A 21,439-nucleotide genomic window follows, 5' to 3' on the forward strand; every position below is an offset into this window, starting at 1 on the left:
AAAAATTCAAGTACTGTTTAACATAAGTTAGTAAATGAAGCAACTTTTACGTTTATTTGCCTCAAGGTAAACACCGAAAATTCATTCTTTGGGGCAATTATTAGCTACAATCCATTTCTTACCTTTTTCCTTTTCTCTCAATAGTGACCAGCGTTCTTTTGCTTTCATTTAAACTGTAACACACGAGCGAGTGGGCAAGAGTGCTGATGATGCATCAGTACTGTAAGCATTTTAATTTATTCACCGTTTATTTAGTTGAATCGTTTGAAATATGCTTGCTAATTATTTTCAAAAGGATCCATGAATTTGGTAGCTAATTTACCGTATGTCAAATAGACTTAAAAATAGATGTTAAAAAAAAAATACAATGACAAATCTCGAAGATGAAAAGCCATGATTTATTGGACATAAAAATGTTTAATATATTGTGGGGATAATTTTAGTGGTCAAGAGTTTTAAAATTCGTAATTTTCTTTTTTTCTATTGTACTTTCTTTGCATAGTTGCATGGAAACCTTTACCTCATGGCAAATATGTAGAACAGTTAACAGCTTTGTCTGTTGTGTTGTTGTGGCTCCAACCGGCGCGATTGGAAGAAAAAAGCCTCCAACTGACGCGATTGGAAGAAAAAAAGTACTGACGTTTCCACAACTTGGACCAGCTCCAGGTCAACAACGGTTGGAACACAATAAAGTAAAGAAATTTTTATGCGGATTTTTGAAACTTTCACCTGTACCGTTTGCAGTAGCCTTCTTATAACAATATCTTCAACCGGAATTTTCGCCGGGGATTACGAACAGTATCCGATTGCAACCGATTGTCATCGTATAATCGCCGTCAGTTTTTCGGGAAACGTGCATTTGAAAAATCGCATGAGTAACTGGGCCGAGTCATTACAACGTTAGCACGAGATCTCTAAAGCCCCGGCCAAACGATTGCAACATTTCAACGCAACAAATTGTTGGGCGCAACATGTTGCGGCCGTTTGGCCACTCTGCCAGTGACATGTTGGTTGTCGTTGGCTCAAGTTTCAAAATGGTCAAATTTGAGCCAGCAACCGCCAACATGTCGCAACACGTCGCAACAGGGTGGCCAAACGCGAGCAATATGTTGCGTCCAACAATGTTGTGATATGTTGCGTTGAACTGTTGCGATCTTTTGGTCGATCGGGGTTGAGCAAATCTTTTAAATTTTGTTTGAGATTTGTTTGTGATTTGGCCGGTAGAAGAATGTCAAAAGTGTGCTATAACTGCGATCTTTCAGAGTCAAACTCTCCTCCCTTAAACGCTGACCAAACGGAGTCGCAAGTAGACGCAAGTTGAGAACTTGCGTCTACTTGCGACTCCGTTTGGCCAGGCCTTGCGTGCACTTGCGTTGACGTACTTGCGATGACTTGCGCTCACTTTGGTCGAGATCAAATTTTCACGCAAGTCGACGCAAGTTTTTCACCGTTTGGCCACCCAGCCCAAGTCAACGCAAGTTGAGTGACGTCCATTAACCTATTATTAGCCAATGAAATACAGGATACGTCTGCCTTGAAATGGGTTTTTTTGCGACCTGCGTGTACTTGCGAGGAAACTTGCGAGTCCGTTTGGCCACCCAACGCAAGTCTCTACGCAAGTTCAACTTGTGGCTACTTGCGACTACTTGCGAGTCCGTTTGACCAGGGCTTTATTTCTATAACATCGTACTGAGTTTAAGCATTTTCTCTTGGTTTAAGACAACATAAGGTATCCTTTGTTTCTACAAGACAGAACCGCTTTTTTTTCTTAAGATTAAACAAATTTAATTATAACTTATGTCAGATGAAGCACCGAGCGTAAATTCGTGGAAAAATGACTGCGCAAAGCTGACATCCATGTTTTCGTACAGAGATATTGTCTGTTTTGTCGGCTTATCTGTTCTTATTATGTCAAATGATCGTAACTTCGCGAGATCTGGCGCGGGCAGTTCAAACGAATGAATGAGTATATTATCAGATAGCAGTTTCTGTTAAATAGCGATGATGTCATTAATTTTCCCATTGCAAATTGCAAGGGTTCATTAGTGCTAGATTAAAAAAAAAATGAAAACTGGAATATTCGGATAAAACATTGATACATTGATATGAGAACAACACACTGTCAGGAATGAACGAGCCCATTTGAAAGCTAAGTCCATGACGCATGCTCAAGAAGGGTATTTATCAAACGAATAGTCTTTCAGAAAAGGATAGCTTTTCATCATCTCTGTGATTCGCTTTATTTGCTCGTCACTCCACACTACTTTGTCCCTCGTGACGGAAGGCTTTCCATACATGATTTTACTGCATTTTTCAAAGTACTCCTCAGAGCACGTGACACCCAAATGGTCACACAATCTTTGTAGCGTTTCCTTGGGTCTTAGCACTGTTTCGTGTCCTGGAATATCAAGAACTGCATCTCCGTACCGTTCCCTGACGCGTTGGTTTGAGGCAGCTAACTCAAAATAATTTGCGATGCTTTTTTGCAGGTGAAGCTTGCTGTTTACCTGTTATAGAGGATACGGAGATCCAATAAATGCTTTATAGTTTTAAAATGGCTTAAGTAGCCTGGATTTTTCAGAGGGGGTGGGGCATCACACTGTGTCAAATTAAAGTGCGGGGTACAGGGTACTCACCAGATTGTCATGGCGTTTCCGTCACCTGTTGTAGGTTGTTTGGTTAAAAAATGCTTACAAAAGGGGGGGAGATCACGGGCACCCCAAGACCGTCCCCCCCGGTTACGCCCTTGAGAAATGCTACCACTGGCTCATTGTAACATTAGAAATATCCGATCATCGGACTTCCCGCGTCAAATCTGGCAAATCTGATTGGTTATTGGCTGCGCAAGCTTGACGAAATGAGCAAGTCCCGACGGTTCCGTTACAGGCTCGATTTTGATTGGTTTTAAAGACAATGGAAATGAGCGGAAGTTAAACTCCAATGTCTCATCGACGTGTTTGTCAGCTACGCATGCGCAATTCAGCTGGAAGTCCGACAAAGGGAGGCAGGTTATGTGTACAGTGCTCAACATGGCCGAAAAATTCAGCTCTTGTAGATTGTCCCCCTCAGCGTTTTGTGAAAACCCGGACCTCGACTGCCAAAATGGCTAGAAACGAAATTAAATGGCATTAAAAGCATACAGTTATATTGCCACGACTATCATCTTACGATCATTAATTTTTAACGAGAGTTAAGCAGGTAATAATGTGATGTACGCCGTTATGCTGTTACTTAGCAAATTCATAAAAAGTAAGGAACTGGAATTTCGTTCAGTGTGAGTGTGAATGGCTTTCACGTCCATCCCAGTTGGAAACGCCGTTTTTTCGTATTTTGCTCCGGCAAAATGGCCTTATAATCTGATCTCGTAAGTTGTTATCGCAATCACGAATTAAAAATGAGAATCACGTAGGTCAAATAGTTCCTAGGCTTAACGTGGGCGTAGCTATCTATAGAGCGTTTGGTTCGCGCCCCGGCAGGGATCACTGAGTGTTCTTGGGCAAAACACTTTATTACTCCCCCAGTGCCTATTTCCACCCAGGTGTATAAATGGGTATAGACGAGTTTAAAGCTGGGAAGGGACGATGGAGCCCTGTGATGAACCTAGATCTAGAATCTAATCCGGAAGGGGGTGGGGAAATACTCGAGTAGAAATACTCCTACTTTCATGCTAGCCCACTAGGCCAGAATAAAGACTTTACATATTGTCTTAAATGGTGTCAAACTAACTTATTATACAGTGGTCGTTGTAGATTTTACCATCCTGGGTGGTAAACCACTAAATACAATCACCCTGACCACAAGGGGAGTTCCTCCTTCCTCCTTCAATAATTATCATGACATTAGCCTGATATCCTACCTTTTCATGAAATGGTAAGGAAGGAAGGAAAAATTTCCCCCCAAAATATTCAGGGTTAACGTGAAGCAGGAAAATATATCGGGGAAGACATCAACCGAACTGAAAATCGAACCAGTAGTACAGTTTGATCGTCACTCAACTTGTCTCAAAGACGCATTGCGTGACAAAAAAAGTTGCGTGACGAGCTAAAAACTGTGGGAAATTAAGCGGAAATGAAGGGAAGTCCTGGACGAATGGGTCAAGCTGGGCATTTCTTTGTGGGTAGCTTGCTAACCAGCGAGGCAGATTTTGCACCATGTAACTATTTCCTAGTCTCCATTGGCCAATCACAGCACACCTTTTAAGCTAATAGTATTAATAATAATTACGGAAAAACAAGTCTTTAAAAAACTAGACGAAGGAAATAATCATTCTACTAATAGGGAACACATAAACAAAAACTCACTATTACTCCTGCGTCTCTCGCAGCGTTACGTGACGATGTTTTTTTAAGCATCATGGTTGCTATGTTGTCAAAGGGGTTCCTATGAACGTGAATGAATTTCATTGGTACTTGAACAATTTGATTGATCGCCTCTAGTTTATTCAAATTGCTTGGGTCGATAAGTATCTCTGACGTGACGCCTCCTTTTTTGTCTCCCATCACCTTATAAGGAAATCAAGTCGTAAAAATATAATTAATCATAAACAGTGGAAGGCGAGTTAAACACAAAGGTCATGAGAGCGTTACATTCAAAGGAGCCTTGACTGTCCACCAGGTGCTTGGCCAATAGGCCAATTCCGATATATTAAAATTCTAACTTGGCTCCGAGGCTTAGGGGAATAAACAACAGAAATCGCATCGAGGATGAGGGATGAACAATTAATTTCCTTTGCTTTATTCCCCTAAGCCTCGGAGCCAAATTAGAATTTTAATATATCGGAATTGGCCTATAGAGCATCATTTGTATTCTCAGTGTGGGACTGGAACAAGCTTGCAACTGAGGCTAATGCGGGGAGTCTTTTCAAATGCAAATGATACTAATCTCTTTTTAGTGTTATTCCCCTACATGAGCCTCCATTGCATGCTAGTTCCAGTCCAATGCCGAGAATGCGAATACGGCCTGTTGTTTGAAATTAGAGCGTCTTTTTTTTTTTTTTTTGCCTTTAATTGGTCTTACTAACTACGGTGTGTTGGAACAGCGGTTGTACTGACAAGCGCTCATCCGGGAAAGTTAGGGAGGGTGTGAGAGCGGGATTAGCGAGCAAAAGAAGTATTTGATGAGCTCCGATTTAAGGACATGTTTTTAAACCTTTATGGCTTTACAATACTACATTAACTGTATTTTCACAAATCACAATATTTACATTCATTAGAAACTTCGTTTTCAGTTTCCAAAGGCATAAGCTCCTCCCACAAATTCATGTTCGAGCAACTTAGTGGAAGGACTGGAAAAACTTTCAGATTCTTTGAAATTGGCAACAACGTCAGCACAGACCAGACAATAAGCTCAGCCTGGTAGTAATCTCCTCTCACCCAAATAAAGGTTTGCAGGCTTCTGTTTAGCAATTAGATTATGAGCTTCTCTATAAAGTAGAAATCAAGATCGAATGATTTAATTGTTTAAGTATAAATCTACCAGTTGTTCAAAACTTTATATAAAATTAACTCTCTTCTCAGAGAATTTGAAAACGCAAAGAGCGGCAGTCATTTTGTTAATTACGAATGCACACTGCTAGGCTACTCACTGTCTATCAATATAGACCGTGCATACTTAGTTAATTGAGGAAAATGGTTGGGAAACTTGGCAAAGTTCTTTGTTGTATGATTTTGTTTGCTATTTTGAGGGTTGACCCTGCACAAAACCTTTATTTTATTTTATTTTATTAGCTTTGCCTTTATGATACAAAAACAAAACAAAACAAAACAAAACAAAACAGAAATAAATAATAATGATAATAAAAAAACATTACAGTCAATATGTAGAGGTTTGGTAGGGACATCGCAACAGCTAAGTGGCCAATTACTGCGGGTCCAGTAATAAGATATATGTCAAAAGAAAGGAAGAAAAACCACATTACATGCAGCACATTATTGGTACGTCTAGAATTCTTGTGGAGTTGCAATTCAAACAGATGGCTTTAAACGTTCGAGGATTGTCCGGATTGTAGTTCATTCTGAAAGCACGAGTCAGAGTAGTAGTCATAAAGAAGAGATTTGAAACTAGTAAGAGTAGCACTAGCTAAGTCCATTGTGCCGGTGGCAAAACACCAAAGGTGGTTACGTGCGCTGATACAACTAACTAATAGAAGCATTGCGATTATGTAATTCATGCATAGTCAACGAGAAAAAAAACAAAAGATGTGCAGGGTCAAGGGCCCTCCAACATAAATCTCAGCCTGTTTGTTTGCTTCTTTGATGTTAAGCGGCCTTCCTAACCGTTTCCCGCTGTTACCTTTGTTGATTAGCGTAGTCGATAAGAGAACAGCATCCGTGATAGAATGCTAGTTGATTTACACTACACCTGAACTTGTATATTTATCTTTCATTGCCTTTTATTGTAGGGGCACAAAACGTTATTCATTAAATTATGAAATTACCTTGATTCGCCTCTGATAACCTCCTTGCCATAAACCAGGCACATGGTATGTATACTTAGTTAACTCTCCAGTAGGGTTAGTATAATTGGCGCTGGCACGTATTCCAAACATAGCTTGTTCCATAGAAAGATGGTGAAGGTCATGAAACAAAGCATATCTCTGCAAGTTGTCTGGTTTAACTGACTGGTATCCTTTAATTCTTGTCATCAGACCAAACTCGTGTGGAATGATAATTTCAGGGTGGGCATCCAATATGGCGCCCACTAAACTGTGACTGCTTCGTTGATATCCAATGAACATTACAAATGTCTCCACTCCATCGTATAATTTGAATAGATTCTCTGGTGAAGAAAGGAAATGTGTTTCTTCTGAAAGAAACAGAAGCAATCTTTGTTCAGTGAATTGATGGCCACATTTCCATCTCACAAACCCTTTAGGTTTATGGCGAATTGTCATTCGGTTTCAGGTTTGTGAAACTACGCATAGGAATTCAACTTCTCAAACTCATTAATAATTCATCAAGTTAAAACAAAGAAAATCTCAACCACGAAGGAGGTTTGGTTACCCGGTCTTAATTAGCGTAGCTTTTGACGATTTTACTTCTCCGCTTATGCACTCCTTAGTTTTTGTTTCGATTGAGAAGATATATGAAACACTCGAGACAGCGTTTCATCGGCTATCGAAACACCTCGAATTTCTTCAAAAATACTCCGTTGCGCGTCGTTTTTTCAACTCTGTTTTGGGTGTTTGGATGTCCCGATGAAACAGTGTCTCTGGTGTTTCATATATTACATAAAATGTTTCCTGCGGTAAAATTTCAATGACAAGTCCTCCAATTCAAAATATATGTTCATGTGCTTATTCCGATGTGGCTCTTAAAGAATTAAAGTTACAACTTCTTTTCATTCTGAAACTCCTGGTACAGACTAAAAAATCTACATCGCTGAGAATAGGCCCTTTGCACGGTCCGGTCACATGGTACAAAATCACACATACTGGCGCGCAAGTTGCACAGTGGGACTTCCAAAACAATGCCACTCGTACCAGTCCACCTGGACCTGCCTTTGTTTTGGAAGTCCCACTGCGCAACTTGCGCACCAGCATGTCTGATTGTGTACCATGTGACCGGATCGTGCAAAGGGCCTATTTCTAAAGGATAGGACTTGGTTTCAAAAGTAGCTGGACGGATCTAGGGGAATGTTCACTAGGGGTTTCGGTTGAGCCCCCTAAATTAAGCCAGCTAACGCCTTAGAGACATTATGACACACTGACTTGCCTCAGAATGCCAGAAGTCCCATTGCCGAGGACCTCAGTTTTAAAAATTTTCCGGGGGAACTCGAGGATACCCCCGGAACACCCTATAGGGGACCCCCTTCGGTGGTCGGTCTCTCGAACCCCTTCCTCTAAAATCCTGCATCCGCCCCAACATTAGTAGTATTAATTAGTTTATTCGAACGTTGTTTGTAATAAATCGAAAAACGTTTTACAGTCAACTCGCTCTAAGACGGACACCATCGGGACCTGCCTCAGCTGTCCGCCTTAGAGAGGTGTCCGGCTTGTAGAGAGTCGACGTAACATGACCCCAGGAAATTTAAGATAATAATGCTGAACCTGTGCACAGTGAATACGCGTCTGTTTAAAGTTTGTTTTAAGTTATTTACTTGAACGAAACCTACAAACTGGAACAAAAACATATTTATAAAATTGAATCTCTTGTCGTATTACAATCAATAGTTAAAGGGTTAACTAGAGTCCAAACAGTGAAGAGTACATTCTGCAAACGGGAACATATTCATATTGTATTACAATACAATTCGGTTGTCACCTCCAAGTTATTTTTTGAATGGAACAGTGACTGATTTAATTTTAACTTGTACTGTATGTACAAGATAAGATAAGGTAAGAGCTGTCGACTAAACATCTGGCGTTAAAAAGAGTCACGTAAACGTACTTGGTAGAGTTTTGCTCCCCTAAATCGTAATTTGCGGTCACATTCAGCAGCTTACAAGTGTCTGTTGACGATTTCAAAGTGTCCGTTGTCCGTCTTATGGAGGTGTCCGTCTTAAAGAGAGTTTGGTTATAGTAAAATGACTGAGAAACGGCCGGGACCAGCACCAGGTGTCCGTCTTACAAAGGTGTCCATTAAGAGAGAGTTGACTGTAATGCTCATGCATGTTTACAGGCATAGCACTCATTATGCCGTTAGTTAAGTAAATATGCCCAGTCGTGGAAACGACTTTCTTCAGGTATTCCGTTTCAAAGTAAGCTGTTCTTCATCAAGAATTCTGCTTATAACCGGGATTTCTAGTTGACTTTAACTCACTGTAAGAAGGGAAAACTTAGCTCGCTCCCCTTGAAAAAAGCCTACGTGGAATAAGTACAAAGTACGACGCACCCTGTCAAATGAATATCCTATGAAACGTTATGAATAATTACAGAACCCCCTGTAGAGGCTGGTTACGATTTCAGCGATCGTTGCAATCATATGCAAACAACTCTTCGGCGATAGATCCCGCAAAATTTATCGTTTCTCAAAGTTCCACTCGTGTTTCTATTTAATAAGAGATGATAAGTAAAGTTCGAGATTTCTATGGCGCGGTAATTCATGAGGGCGCAGCCCGAGTCAGCTATCACGCAGATCACGCATAAAAATCGAGAGCGTATAATCTAGTTGTTTTAGTATAAATCTACTACTCGTTCAAACCTTTTCTAAATCCTCTTTACAGAAGCTTTGAAAGCGCAAACAAGCGGCTCAGTACAAGTCTATACTCACTATCAGTACAACGGAATAGATATTGAGTAGCGTGGCCAATGAGTAAACGGCATTCGTGATAGAACGCTGGTAGACTGAGTTATACTGTAGCTCGATAGAAACACAGGAAAATATTTCCTATTTCTTAGATATTAGTTATATCGCCCTTAGGTTCTACTCACCAAATATTCTGCTAGTCATCAGCGCGCTGCGGTAAGTTTTCAACCGCTTTCAGGCGATCTCTCTTTTTATAATATAAACAGCTAAGTGAATTAAAAAATGTGAATTCATTTTACCATTTTCCTTGTAGAGGATGGCCGGCTGTTTACAAGACGTATTCTCGAAGATGTAGCCTCGACCCTTCTCGACTTTCAAAAAGTAAAGAGCCAAGAACGAACTTGCAAAGAGTCCAGTGAGGAACAGAGGAAACCATGTTCGTCTTAGAGTCCTTACAAGCATCTCAAACGCCGTGACTGAATAAACTGAAAATTATAATAATTGGCGCTGGGTTGACTATTATTTTGTCTTCCAAATGAGTGTCATTAAGCAGTTCCGTCTTTGATAGCTATACTTATTCACTCCAATGCACGACATGGCTGTGACCTTTTGAGTTTGTGTTACTGTGACCAATGACAATTTAATTCCACAATAGGATTTTTTATGTTTAAAATTCAAAACTGAAGTTGCCACGCCAACTGTGGCTCTATTTGAATACCTAATTTGTGATCATAAAAAAAAAAACAATTGACACTATTCTTTATGTCACGATCACCCAAGACGCCCGCAAATGTTTTGCCGCAATAAACTTAGCCAGTTTAGTTGATTCTGCCTTGCAGTTCTTCATCGGTTAGTGAAAATGAAGGGAAAATACGTCCAAAAGAACAATAATTTTATTTTAAATTCTTCCCAACGGAAAATGATTCATATTCAATTGGTATATATGACTTTTGCTCTCCTCTCAACGGAAGTTCTTCGAAAATTTTAATTTTCTACCAGTAATCATGCTTCAAAGCAAATAATAGAAAGACATTTTATGTATTTTTAAAATGAAAATGTAATTATAGTATTTAATGTATTAACGAGAAGTATTAGATCCATATTAATGGCCCATTTCCCTTGTAGGGAAAAAGAACATGGTAATCATATCCATTAAAGTCGATTTTCCTCTTGTATTCATTTATATATTTCAGTTTTGGTATCGAAATTTGTTTGAGGACAATTTCCAATATCCCTTAATTGGTCAGTAATATTTAGCCATTGTTGAATGTTTGGTGTTTGGTTTCAATACACGTTGTGAGGTTTCGGGGGTTTGAAGTGAAAACAAACGTGAGTTTAAAAATGTAATAACGCAGGCAACCAATGCAGGTAAACAACGCAGAGAAGTGGTCTAATTACTGTACTATGATTAAGCCATCTTTTCACTACGACATAAGTACAAGCATAAGCATAAGCATAATTGTAGTGAAGACGCCCAAAGCACAACCATAAGCATCTAAGCATATTATTATTATTATTATTATTATTATTATTATTACCATAGAGCGTGACAGATCAATGCACGTGGGCAGATGACCTTATATAAAAATAACTATATGTAACTCATGACTCCAGAATAGCGCTATGTAACTTTATTCTTAAATCGCCCGAATTAACATCTGTAAACGGCCAATGTCACAACCTTAAATCGGCCGAATTAAAAGCCTTAAGTCGGCCGAATTAACAGACTTAAATTGGCCGAATTAACAACTTTAAATCGGCCGAATTAACAGCCTTAAATCGGCCGAATTAACAGACTTAAATTGGCCGAATTAACAACTTTAAATCGGCCGAATTAACAGCCTTAAATCGGCCGAATTGACAACCTTAAATCGGCCAAATTAACAGTCTTAAATCGGCCGAATTAAAGTTTTTGATTCGGCCGATTTAAGGTTTTTAATTCAGCCGATTTAAAGATGTTAATTCGGCCGATTTAGGTTTTTAACTCGGCCAATTTAAGGTTGTTACCTCGGCCGATTTAAGGTTGTTAATTCGGCCCATTTAAGGCTGTTAATTCGGCCGATTTACGGAAGCAACTTGAACAGTAAATATCTAAGCGTAACTCTTGTGTCAGTTGTGTTAGAATATCCTGATTCTTTTACTTTACTGTCTTCAATAAGCTTACTCGTAAAGTACGATTTGATATTGCGGTACGAAGCCCTAGTAAACGCTCTTAGGGCGTCTAGTTTTAACATTGGTCATTTAGCGAAACATTTGTTTGCGTGATCTTGTCAGAGTGGTTGCACTGAAAATACATAGTCGTTTTTTTGGGAATTATTTGCTAGAATACGTCATTTCCTCACTTTTTTCATATTTGCCACTAAAATTGTCACAAAGCGAGCGAGCCGACAGCCGTTATAGAAATTAAATATTCTATTTTTCTCTAAACAGTTTTTTTTATTGCATATTTACATTCATGATATCATAACATATTCTAGCTAACCATTTTCAAAAGGACGAAGAGGAACGATAACAAATCAAGAAACAAAAAGAGATCGCGAAAAGGAAAAATTATCAATTGGTTATAAAATTGTTTAAATCCCTTATTGTGCATGATATAAATAAATTTTTCAGTCGTACGTATTTAAACTCGTAATCAGTCTAAGTTTTCTTTCCATCAATAGTTGCATGGGAACCTTTACTTCAAGGTAAACATGTACTAGGGTTGCGGGTGGTAATTATAAATGGGGGGAGGTCAAGATCACGTTTCACGGGAAATAAATCGGTCCAGTTGCTTGCTTAAACATTTTATAGTCTTTATCATCCGTCCGCTTCTTGTTCTGCGCGCAGCAAAACGAAAACCGAGTTTCTTGTTTTGCGCATGACCAAGAGTCGGTACTGCTTTCCTCCACCACTACATCGTCCTATTCGCTGTCGCAGGAGTCTTCATTATATTCAGAAAGCTGATCACCTCCAGAATTCCTCGATGAAATCGCACCTTCTCTCCTTTATCTGTTGAAAAGTCATTTTAGTGTTCCTTTTCCAGTATAAACTCCAGCCGTTCTCTCTGGTAGAGAGCAGTCTGAGAGTGATACATGTTGAGAATGATACACATTGAGAGTCATATGAAAATGTGTGTCTGCTACAGGTTCAATTTCGGACAAATCAATCTCATTTTCATATGATATATTTCGCGCAAGGACTTGTTTTAAAACAAAGGCAAAAGGGAATTCAGAAATAGTCCCACGTGTATTTTATTATCAAGCGTAGCTTCAACCTACGATGTTTTGATGATTTGTAGTAGATAGGGGTGCTGGAATCTATCTGATCAGAAGCCAATCACTAGGAGTCCCCATATTCCTGTCACGGGGTTTTCACAGACTGATCTATTTTTAGTTTGAAGTTACCGCGAATTCAGATCCCCACCGGAGCCTCAGTGACCAATCACAAGCACGGACTTCAATTTTAACTGACGTCATCATCTCACCGGAAGATTACAAAGACAAACAGCCATTTTTCCTTACTGATGCGCGCTCATGTAGACCGGAACTGACATATTTGCGCGGGAAGAGAAGCCTAACAATAGACCGGTCTGTAAAAATGCCGTGACATAGGCTTAGTATGGGAGTTGCACGCTCCTAGTGATGGGCTCCTGAACTGATATAATTTTATTATCTAGTAGCAGTTTCGATTATGTATTCAGCATCAATTTTCCCTTTGGCAAGTATACATTATCGCCGGATTACAAAATTGAAATTTAGAATATTCTCTTGCGACAAATTAAACCCTAGCTAGTTCTAACCGGCCTAATATTTGAAGAGACATCTTCTGTTTCATGATACATTTAAATAAATTTAAAGGAAACCCCAAAATTACACTTCTGTAGTTCTGTTTTGTGTGTGTGTGTGTGTGTGTGTGTGTGTGTGTGTGTGTGTGTGTGTGTGTGCGTGTGTGAGTCTGTGTGTAAGAGATTGAGTGAGTTAGTTAAAGTGTAAACTGAAGTAATATAAGAAGTGATCGTGATGTGAGCAATCCATTCTGAAAGTAATGTAAGTAATTATCTGTTTTGCAAGTAAAAATTTAAACTGAAAAAGAACAATACGCTATAAATAAATAAGCACATCTGCATGTTAAGCTGAGTTGCCCTCGACGCATTTTCAAGAAGGGTATTTATCAAACGAAAAGTCCTTAAAAAAAGGATAGCTTTTCATCATCTCCGTGACTCGCTTTATTTGCTCGTCACTCCACACTACTTTGTCCCTCGTGACTGAAGGCCTTCCGTACATGATTTTACTACATTTTTCATAGTAATCCTCAGAACACGTGACACCCAAATGGTCACACAATCTTTGTAGCGTTTCTCGGGGTCTTAGCACTGTTTCGTGTGCCGGGATATCGAGAACCGCATCTCCATACCGTTCCCTGACGCGTTGATTTGCAGCAGCTAAGTCAAAATATTGTGTAATGCTCCTTTCCAGGGCACTATTGGCTTCTGCCTGTCAGAGATAAAACGGGGAACCAATACATGCTTTATACTTTTAAAATGGTTGATTTAATAGTCATTTACGCCTCTCGCTCACTTACTCAAACTCATAAAACTCATTGCCAAGGCCGAACTCTGTTTGCTGAAAACAACCTATAAAAATGAAATCAAGATTTTGTCGTAGTTTATTTGCTAACAACGCAACTAAATTACAGCAAAGTTCAGGGTAAACCGGCCGTGTGAACCCGTTGATACCACCCACGAACTAACTGCCTTGGGAAGGAATAAGGTGAGAAAAACATTTTCGCACTTAAGCTGAAGAAAAAGAGGCCTGAACCCAACCCTACACTGATTTAAAGGAGCTCAGCCATGGCATTTCGAGTTACTTTTGCCATATACAAAATTAACTTTAATTTGAAAGGAACCTGAAAATAGTAGTTTACCAAGATAGAAAAACACCAAATAGATACTAATAAACCATAGAGGAGCAAGGATGGTTAAGGAAGGAGAAGATTAACATGGATTGCATACATCGAACTTGGAAAATTTAGGTTAAACTTAGTAAGATGCACAAACCATGACGTAACACCTTTAAATACTCATAACTAAGAGTCCCGTATGTAACCTGTTCTCCCCGGTAGGCAAATCCACGATATCATGCCATTGTCTTATACCCATGGAAAGTTCAAGAAGGAATTAGAGACCCCATTAAATTTCCTCAACAGAATATTCCAGCTTAACGTGAAAGAGAAAAATATGTTAAGGAGGAAGCAATAAAAAAAGCAAAATCGCACCCGTTATTTGATCGTCACGCAACGCTTCTCAAAGATGTGTTACGTGACAGAAAGCGCTGTGTGATGGATGACCAATTGAAGACGAAAGGAAATTATGGCAATTCCTGGATGCTAAACGAATGGTAGGTTTTGTACCATGTGAAAGTTTCTTTATCAACATTGATCAATCACAGCACACCTGTTACTTAGCTAATAAAGATAATTTATAAAACGCTGAGCTTTATTAGTAATATTAATTAATAATAGTTATAAGGAAAGAAAAAAAAGAAAACAACTCACTTTAAATCCTTCTTCTCTCGCGGCGTTGCGTTTATTTGCCTTACGTAGCGTCATAGTGGAAATGTTGTCAAAGGGGTTTCTCACGACGTGTATGAATTTCGTTGGTACCTGAACAAGTTGACGGATTGCTTCTAGTTTACTCATATTGTTGGGATCGATTAGTGTCTTCGATGTTTTGCCTCCTTTTTTGTCTCCGATTACCTTGAGAGAACAACAGTCGTTAAAAGATAATCAACCAGAGACAGTGGAATGTGCGTTGTGACACAAAAGAAGAGAGATCAAGATCTAAGAGAACACAATCCCCGTACGGGCCTTTTCGAATGACAATTTTTTCAATCTAATTTTAGCGCGTGGGTTATTTTAGGAAAGACACGTGAATGTTCAAGTTAAACGACGTAATAAAATTTGAGGTTTGGTTTTGTTAATTAAATAAGTAAAAAATGTGCCCGGTTATTCGTAAGAAAAGGGGAGGAAACATTCTAACTGACCGGCGTTTTGAAAGAGGTTTCCAAAGATATATTAATTCGTTTTGTACTTTTCGAGAAACGACTTTTGAGGGTGTGCAATTTTTTTCGGCAGCCATGGCGCCCTAGGTGAATCAGTCACGCTGAGAAATGGCTTATAGTCGAAATAAACTTGGGATAAGCACATAGAAGGTAATTTTTCTGCCTAGCGCTTTGAAAATGCTTTCCAAAAGACCTCTCTCTATCTTAAAAGCAAACTGATTCGTTTGTCTCTTAACCCGTTCCATTTTCAACTTCAGATTTAGATGGACGCGACGCGATGACCTTGATGACAGCGCGATCATGGCACCTAGCGTAAAAATAACTTCCACAGCATGACACAAAGCTTAAAATAGATTGAAAAAGCTTATCATAGGGCACGGGGATGTATTCTCTTAGATTATAGACTCTTGGGGCGCTACATTTCGATTGGGCTTAGGGCTGTCCACAAGATGCATGCCGGAACTTTGTGGAAACGTTTTCACAAATCTTACAGTTAGGCACGAGGAATCAGAAAGTTCTACAGTTCATTGAAAATAGTAATAGCGGCAGCACACGTTCGCCTATTGTAGAGACAATTATTATTTATTAACTCCGGTTGCAATAAATCTACACAAAAATGCTTTGATATCTAACTTTTGAAGGCCAGTTATCATAAATGTGAATTACCTAAAATGACAGAACTCCATTAAAAAAAGTCATCACACTGTTTAGATTTTTGCAGCAGCTTTTACGCAATGTCTTGAGAAATTTTAAGCAACTAGTGGACAGCTCTAACTTTGAAAAAAAAAAAGAAAAGACATTTCAAAATAGCTCCAGTTTTGGAATCAGTACATGTATAAAGAATGCACCTTATTCCAAAATGGCCGCCATTTTAGTATTCTTTTGTTTACTTGAAAATGAACCCTTGTTGCCTCGTTTAAGGGAAAATATTCTTTTGAATTTCGAGTTTAAGAGCGAGGTAAAAGGGGCTAATTTGCAAGTAAACAAAAGAATACTTAAATGGCGGCCATTTTGGAATAATGTGTATAGCATTGTAAAATTCCGCTTATGTGGTCCCCCTCCTAGATGTCCTCCTACACCAAAAATAGGCTGGTAATAATTCTTCCCCTTCACCCATTTATACACCTGGGTGGAGAGAGACACTGTGAGCTCGAGAGTAAAGTGTCTTGCCCAAGAACACAACACAATGTCCCTGGCCAGGGCTCGAGCCCGGACCGCTTGATCTGGAGACGAGCCCACTAATCACGAGGTCACTGCTCCTCCCACTGTGGGCTATACCGGCCCTACTTATCTTTCATTGCCTTTTCTTGTTCAGGTAGAAAACGTTATTCATTAAATTATTAAGTTACCTTGATTCTATTTTGATAACCTCCTTGCCATAAGCCAGGTACGTGGTATGTATAAGCTTTTGGACCCTTTTTAGTATAATTGGCGCTAGCACGTATTCCAAATTTAGCTTGTTGCGTAGAAAGCTTGTGAAGGGCAGAAAATAAAGCATATCTCTGCAAATTGTTCGGTTTAAGTTCTGGTGACAGGTATCTTCCCAGTTTTGACATCAAACCGTATTCGTGTGGAATGATAATTTCTGGATGTGCATCCAATATGGCGCCCACTAAGCTGTGACTACTTCGTTGATAACCAATGAACATTACAAATGTCTCCACTCCATCGTACAATTTGAAAAGATTCTCTGTAGAAGAGAGGGAAGTAGTTTCCTCTGAAAGAAACAGAAGCAATGTGTGTGAATATATATTGTTGGTGACTTTCATCTCACAAACGCCGGTGATTGTGATTGTCATTCGGTGTGATCGTGAAATGCATAGGAACTAAACATCCAATGTTTCCTGCCGTATAGTAGAAGTTGTTCGTTGATGATTCCCCAGAATTGAAATAGGATGTGGCTCGTAAAGGAAGGCACGGTTCCTTAATTTCATTTCTAAAGCTCGTCACGATTTCAGTCCTGGTACTAAATACAAGATCTACTTCGCCAAGAACTCCCGACTTTATTCTCAGATTTTTAATTATATTACATCTTAATGCTTTTGTTTTTGTTTTATCTTTTTGTTTGTGACAATACCTGGGAAATAGCGATACTTACAATACTGTAATGATCTAATTGTATTAGACCACTATGGTGGCCTAGGACTGCCATAACAAAAAACCCATTGTCTTAACAAGTTTCTTGTAAATTTATGTTTTATTTGCTTTTTCGGTTTATTTTTTGTTTCTTTTAATGTCATTTTATTTTTATTTTTATCACAAAAATATTTTAATTTAAAATCAAAAGTAAATAATCAAGAAATTGATTTAAATCAAAAGAAAATATCTCAAGAAACAAAATAAAAACAAAATGATTCTGAAAATGAAAGTAATTTCAAACGAAACCAAACTTTGCGGCGAAATCAATTTGTGTCTTTCAAAGATTTCGACGAACTCTCCAATGATAACATTGAAAACGCGTGTTTTTTTTTTCTTTTTTCTTTTTTTGCTATGGCAACGATAGGCCATGGGCAATTTTGCTTTTAGTTTAGTTTACAATAACTTTTTTTTTTCAAATTATTTTTTTAATTAGTTTTTAAATTTATTTCGCCGCAAAGTCTGGTTTCGTTTGAAATTACTTTTATTTTCAAAATCATTTTGTTTTTATTTTGTTTCTTGAGATATTTCTTTTGATTTAAATCAATTTCTTGATTTATTTACTTTTGATTTTAAATTAAAACATTTTTGTGATAAAAATAAAAATAAAATGACATTAAAAGAAACAAAAAATAAACCGAAAAAGCAAATAAAACATAAATTTATAAGAAACTTGTAAGACAATGGGTTTTTTGTTATGGTAGTCCTAGGCCACCATAAAGACCACCGTTTGAGTAAAATAAATTTATAGGTTTCATTAGGCTACTCGAAGTTTATTACTGCATGAGAATATCCGGGACACATGATCCGATTATAAGAATGAAAAACAGGGTTTCAAGCTAGCTAGAATGCCCAACTTTTCCTTAAGCTTTTCAATGATCTGTATCTTCATTTGTTTGCATGTATGTCGAAATGGTCACAATTCGGAAGTTCTGTCATCTATGGAATAGCTTTAGAAATTCAGTAAGCGCGCCAGGGTACGGTTTCAACAGTGCTTTAAGACAATCCCAAACCATTAAATATGAGAATAAATGTGAATTAAATTTACCATTTCGTTTGGAGAGGATGGCCGGCTGCTTTAAAGGTGTATTCTTGAAAATTGAGCTCAGATCGGAATTCTCGACTTGAAGAAAGTAAAAAGCCACGAACAAGCTTGCAAAGAGTCCAGCGAGCAGCAGAGGAAAGCATGTTGAACTTCGTCTTAGAAGCATCTCACTGGTCGTGAATCATTAACCTGAAAAATAATCATGTTGTGTTGGCTGTTTTACATCAGGGTTCTTATTAGCTAACCATTGTGTGTGGCCATTCAAATGAGAGTCATTAAGCTGTTCTTTGATGGCTCTGCTACTCAGGCCTTTTTAAACTATTTACCATGATGCATGAGGTGGCTGTGACCTTTTGAATTTGTGCATGTGATCTTGTACAAGATTATGACCATTTAATTGGAAGATGACAATTTTGCGCGTCGAAACCTTTCTGTAGCTTTCAAATGATATGTTAGAATAGGATTTGCCAACTCTGACAATGGAAAACATAGATCTAATTTAATTTGTCGCCACAGAGAAACACGAAAGCCATTCTTTAGGCTGTCATATGAATGACTACCCACGTGCACGACACCAGCAAAGGTTTTGCTGACACAAACATGACCATGGAAACCAGCGCCGTAGCCAGAAATAAATTATTTGAAATTATAAATTATGACTGAGGCAATCTCCATGAAAAAATGTATGACTGAGGCCATGTCCATGGTTAGCTCTCTTCTTAGGTTTTTACGGTGTTTGTGATGACTATTAACTACAAAACCGAAGAAAAGAATGGCTGAGACAAGCGCCTCTGTTTGCCTGTTACCAACTACGGCTCTGGAAACAATTCCGGCTGCCTTGTCAGTCTTCATCAGTGAAGAGAAAATACGTCCAAACATGTAATACAGAAAAAGAAGAATAATCATCTTTTTATAGATATATTCTTCCCAACGAAAAATGACTCTATTTGATCCAGTACAATGCCTTCCTCTTGGGGATGTTCCTTAAAAGTTTGCTATTAGCGTGACATGAATCAAAATAAATACAAAGCTGTTAAATGTATATTGAAAATGAAAATGTATTATTTAAAGTGCACACGACAAGTATTACATCCATTCTTGTCGGTTTCACCACGGTTATTTGCATATTGCTGGCCGATTTTTGATTTGATGTTCAAAATTAATTATCTTGTAACAGTCATTCCTCATTTCTGGTATAAAAAGCGTGTAAGTTTCGATAATGCTTAACCCATGTTGAACTTTCACCGTTCGGTTTCAACATCCGTCGTGGGATTCAAAGTAAGCGAACACAGGCAAACAGAGAAGACGTTTACTCACTGTTTAATTAAATGATAAATTACAGGGCGCAGGAAAGGTCTTATTTATTTGTTGATGTTCTATATACAAGGCCATCTGCTGTAGCCACTTTGACTTAATGAGTGATTCACGTAGACTAACATTATACCGGAATCATCGGTCAGTCATACTTAAACTTCAACACCGCTGTGACTACTCTTAACCAAACAGACAACTAAACAAATTCTGTACAAATTCTGTTTTCATGCTGAAAACCTTACTTGTTCTCAATAGATTTCCCTCAAATCATCGATCTGAACAAGCTATACTCTACGGAAACAATGAGTTTGTGATTTTGATTGTTTCAACATTGCTCATTTTGAAGACAATTATTATGACTGAAGTGGTCAACAGTAAATTTGAATTCTTTTGGAAGAAATTATTTGCTAGAGTACATTTTCTCACCTTTTCGTTATTTGCCAGTAGTGTGAACTGTAACGTAGCGGGCGAGCGGACAGCAGTACAAAAGAAAATTATGATATATTCCATATTTCTATAAGCATTTATTAAATATACTACTTGAGATATAACGCGCGTGCTAATTGGTCAATTGGTGTGTTCAGATGAAAGTTATGCCACTGCGTCTGGAGTTTGCATAACTCTCTCGAATTCTCCGTCTCTTGTGTTTAGATGAGGTTAATATGTGAATACGGAAAAATTGCTCTATTGCTTAATTATTACACATACCCTTCTATCTCATGAAATATGCCAGCTAATTATTTTTAAACGGACGAGAAGAAAATAACGAAACAGAAAATCATAAAATTGGACATAAAATTTTCTAAAATACTTTCTGTAGGTGATGTAAATTTTGGTCGTGCGTTTTTAAATTCGCAATAATGTTTAAGTTTTCTTTCCTTGAAAAGTTTGCATGGAAACCTTTCCTTCGTGGCAATTATGCACCGAGTAATATGACTTACTGTCATTGTCATTGAAGTTCGTGTGTGAATATTTAGTATATGGCAATGGCTTCGAAATAAAGGAGATAGAAATTAACTGAAGAAAAGTTATATTTTCATTGTGTTTGAAACATATATATCAAGAGAAAATGTATATACAGTCGAGCCTCCGTTGTGACCACCTCTCCTCGGAAACCAGTTTTCCATAATACCAAAAATTTCCAAGTCAAATCACTATATTTGGAACCTCTTGTAAGCGACCACCTTTCGTAAGCGACAGCGACCACTTTTGGTGCTAAAAGTTTGAAATTTTCATTTGTTTTTAATCTCCCGAAAGCGACCACTGAAAGATAGTAGAGCGGAAATTGGAGCAAGACAACGCCTTAGGTTTAAAATAAAGGGGCGGTCAAATTTAAAGAAAGCTGTCCAATCCTTATTTTAAACTGAATTAAATTTCATGTTCAGTTCCCCCTAACGTTTAGGCAACATTAAAAATTCAATTTACAACTGTGCATGGGCAGTTAGTCTGTTCAGTCCCCATATGGTAATTAAGGAGGCTAAAGTTTGACCCAATATGGCCTAAGCTCTCGTAAGCGACCACCTCCCGTAATTGCTTACAGGAGAGGGGGTTCGATTGTACATGTCTTCACATTGTGTTTGACACTTTTCTCCTGTAATAGCGCGCGAAAATTCACACGTAAATGTTCTCTCTTGGTTCGAATTGCATGATGGTTCCGAATCCACCTCTATGAGGAGTGGACATGGCGGCCATCTTCTTAATGAAACAACAACAGGTCC

General features: G+C 38.4%; 2 protein-coding genes across 3 annotated transcripts; both read right to left on the reverse strand.

Moving 5' to 3' along the window:
- Positions 1-1,759: 1,759 nt before the first annotated feature.
- Positions 1,760-9,982, reverse strand: LOC149101294 (uncharacterized). The gene is made up of 4 exons (XM_089276091.1): positions 9,485-9,982; positions 6,437-6,804; positions 4,302-4,502; positions 1,760-2,507 (listed from the first exon to the last, which is right to left on the reverse strand). Exons 1-4 carry the CDS (start codon positions 9,645-9,647, stop codon positions 2,169-2,171), a joined length of 1,071 nt encoding a protein of 356 aa, XP_089132217.1. The 5' UTR covers positions 9,648-9,982; the 3' UTR covers positions 1,760-2,168.
- Positions 9,983-10,801: 819 nt separating this feature from the next.
- On the reverse strand, positions 10,802-20,244 carry LOC110068367 (uncharacterized). 2 transcript variants are annotated; one of them, XM_020775744.2, is made up of 5 exons: positions 20,148-20,244; positions 18,411-18,596; positions 16,576-16,943; positions 14,721-14,921; positions 10,802-13,660 (listed from the first exon to the last, which is right to left on the reverse strand). In XM_020775744.2, exons 2-5 carry the CDS (start codon positions 18,571-18,573, stop codon positions 13,322-13,324), a joined length of 1,071 nt encoding a protein of 356 aa, XP_020631403.1. In that variant the 5' UTR covers positions 18,574-18,596; positions 20,148-20,244; the 3' UTR covers positions 10,802-13,321. The 2 variants fall into 2 exon arrangements, with proteins under 2 accessions (XP_020631403.1, XP_089132216.1); XM_089276090.1 differs by lacking the exon at positions 20,148-20,244 and having other exon boundaries at positions 18,411-18,984.
- Positions 20,245-21,439: the final 1,195 nt, after the last annotated feature.

This window comes from Orbicella faveolata, unplaced genomic scaffold (genome assembly GCF_042242905.1).
Source record: "Orbicella faveolata isolate gen_17 unplaced genomic scaffold, um_ofav_v1 contig_4, whole genome shotgun sequence".
In the NCBI taxonomy this organism is placed as follows: Eukaryota; Metazoa; Cnidaria; class Anthozoa; order Scleractinia; family Merulinidae; genus Orbicella; species Orbicella faveolata.

What these genes read in the sequence shown, in the direction of transcription:
- LOC149101294 (XM_089276091.1), bottom strand. Translation starts at nt 9,647, where the DNA reads ATGCTTGTAAGGACTCTAAGACGAACATGGTTTCCTCTGTTCCTCACT. An exon ending in CATCCTCTACAAGGAAAATG is followed by an intron (nt 6,805 to 9,484) that starts GTAAAATGAATT and finishes TGTTTCTTTCAG; the next exon opens with AAGAAACACATTTCCTTTCT. An exon ending in CGAGAGACGCAGGAGTAATA is followed by an intron (nt 2,508 to 4,301) that starts GTGAGTTTTTGT and finishes CCTCTATAACAG; the next exon opens with GTAAACAGCAAGCTTCACCT.
- LOC110068367 (XM_020775744.2), bottom strand. Translation starts at nt 18,573, where the DNA reads ATGCTTCTAAGACGAAGTTCAACATGCTTTCCTCTGCTGCTCGCTGGA. An exon ending in CATCCTCTCCAAACGAAATG is followed by an intron (nt 16,944 to 18,410) that starts GTAAATTTAATT and finishes TGTTTCTTTCAG; the next exon opens with AGGAAACTACTTCCCTCTCT. An exon ending in GTTATCAAAATAGAATCAAG is followed by an intron (nt 14,922 to 16,575) that starts GTAACTTAATAA and finishes TGTTCTCTCAAG; the next exon opens with GTAATCGGAGACAAAAAAGG.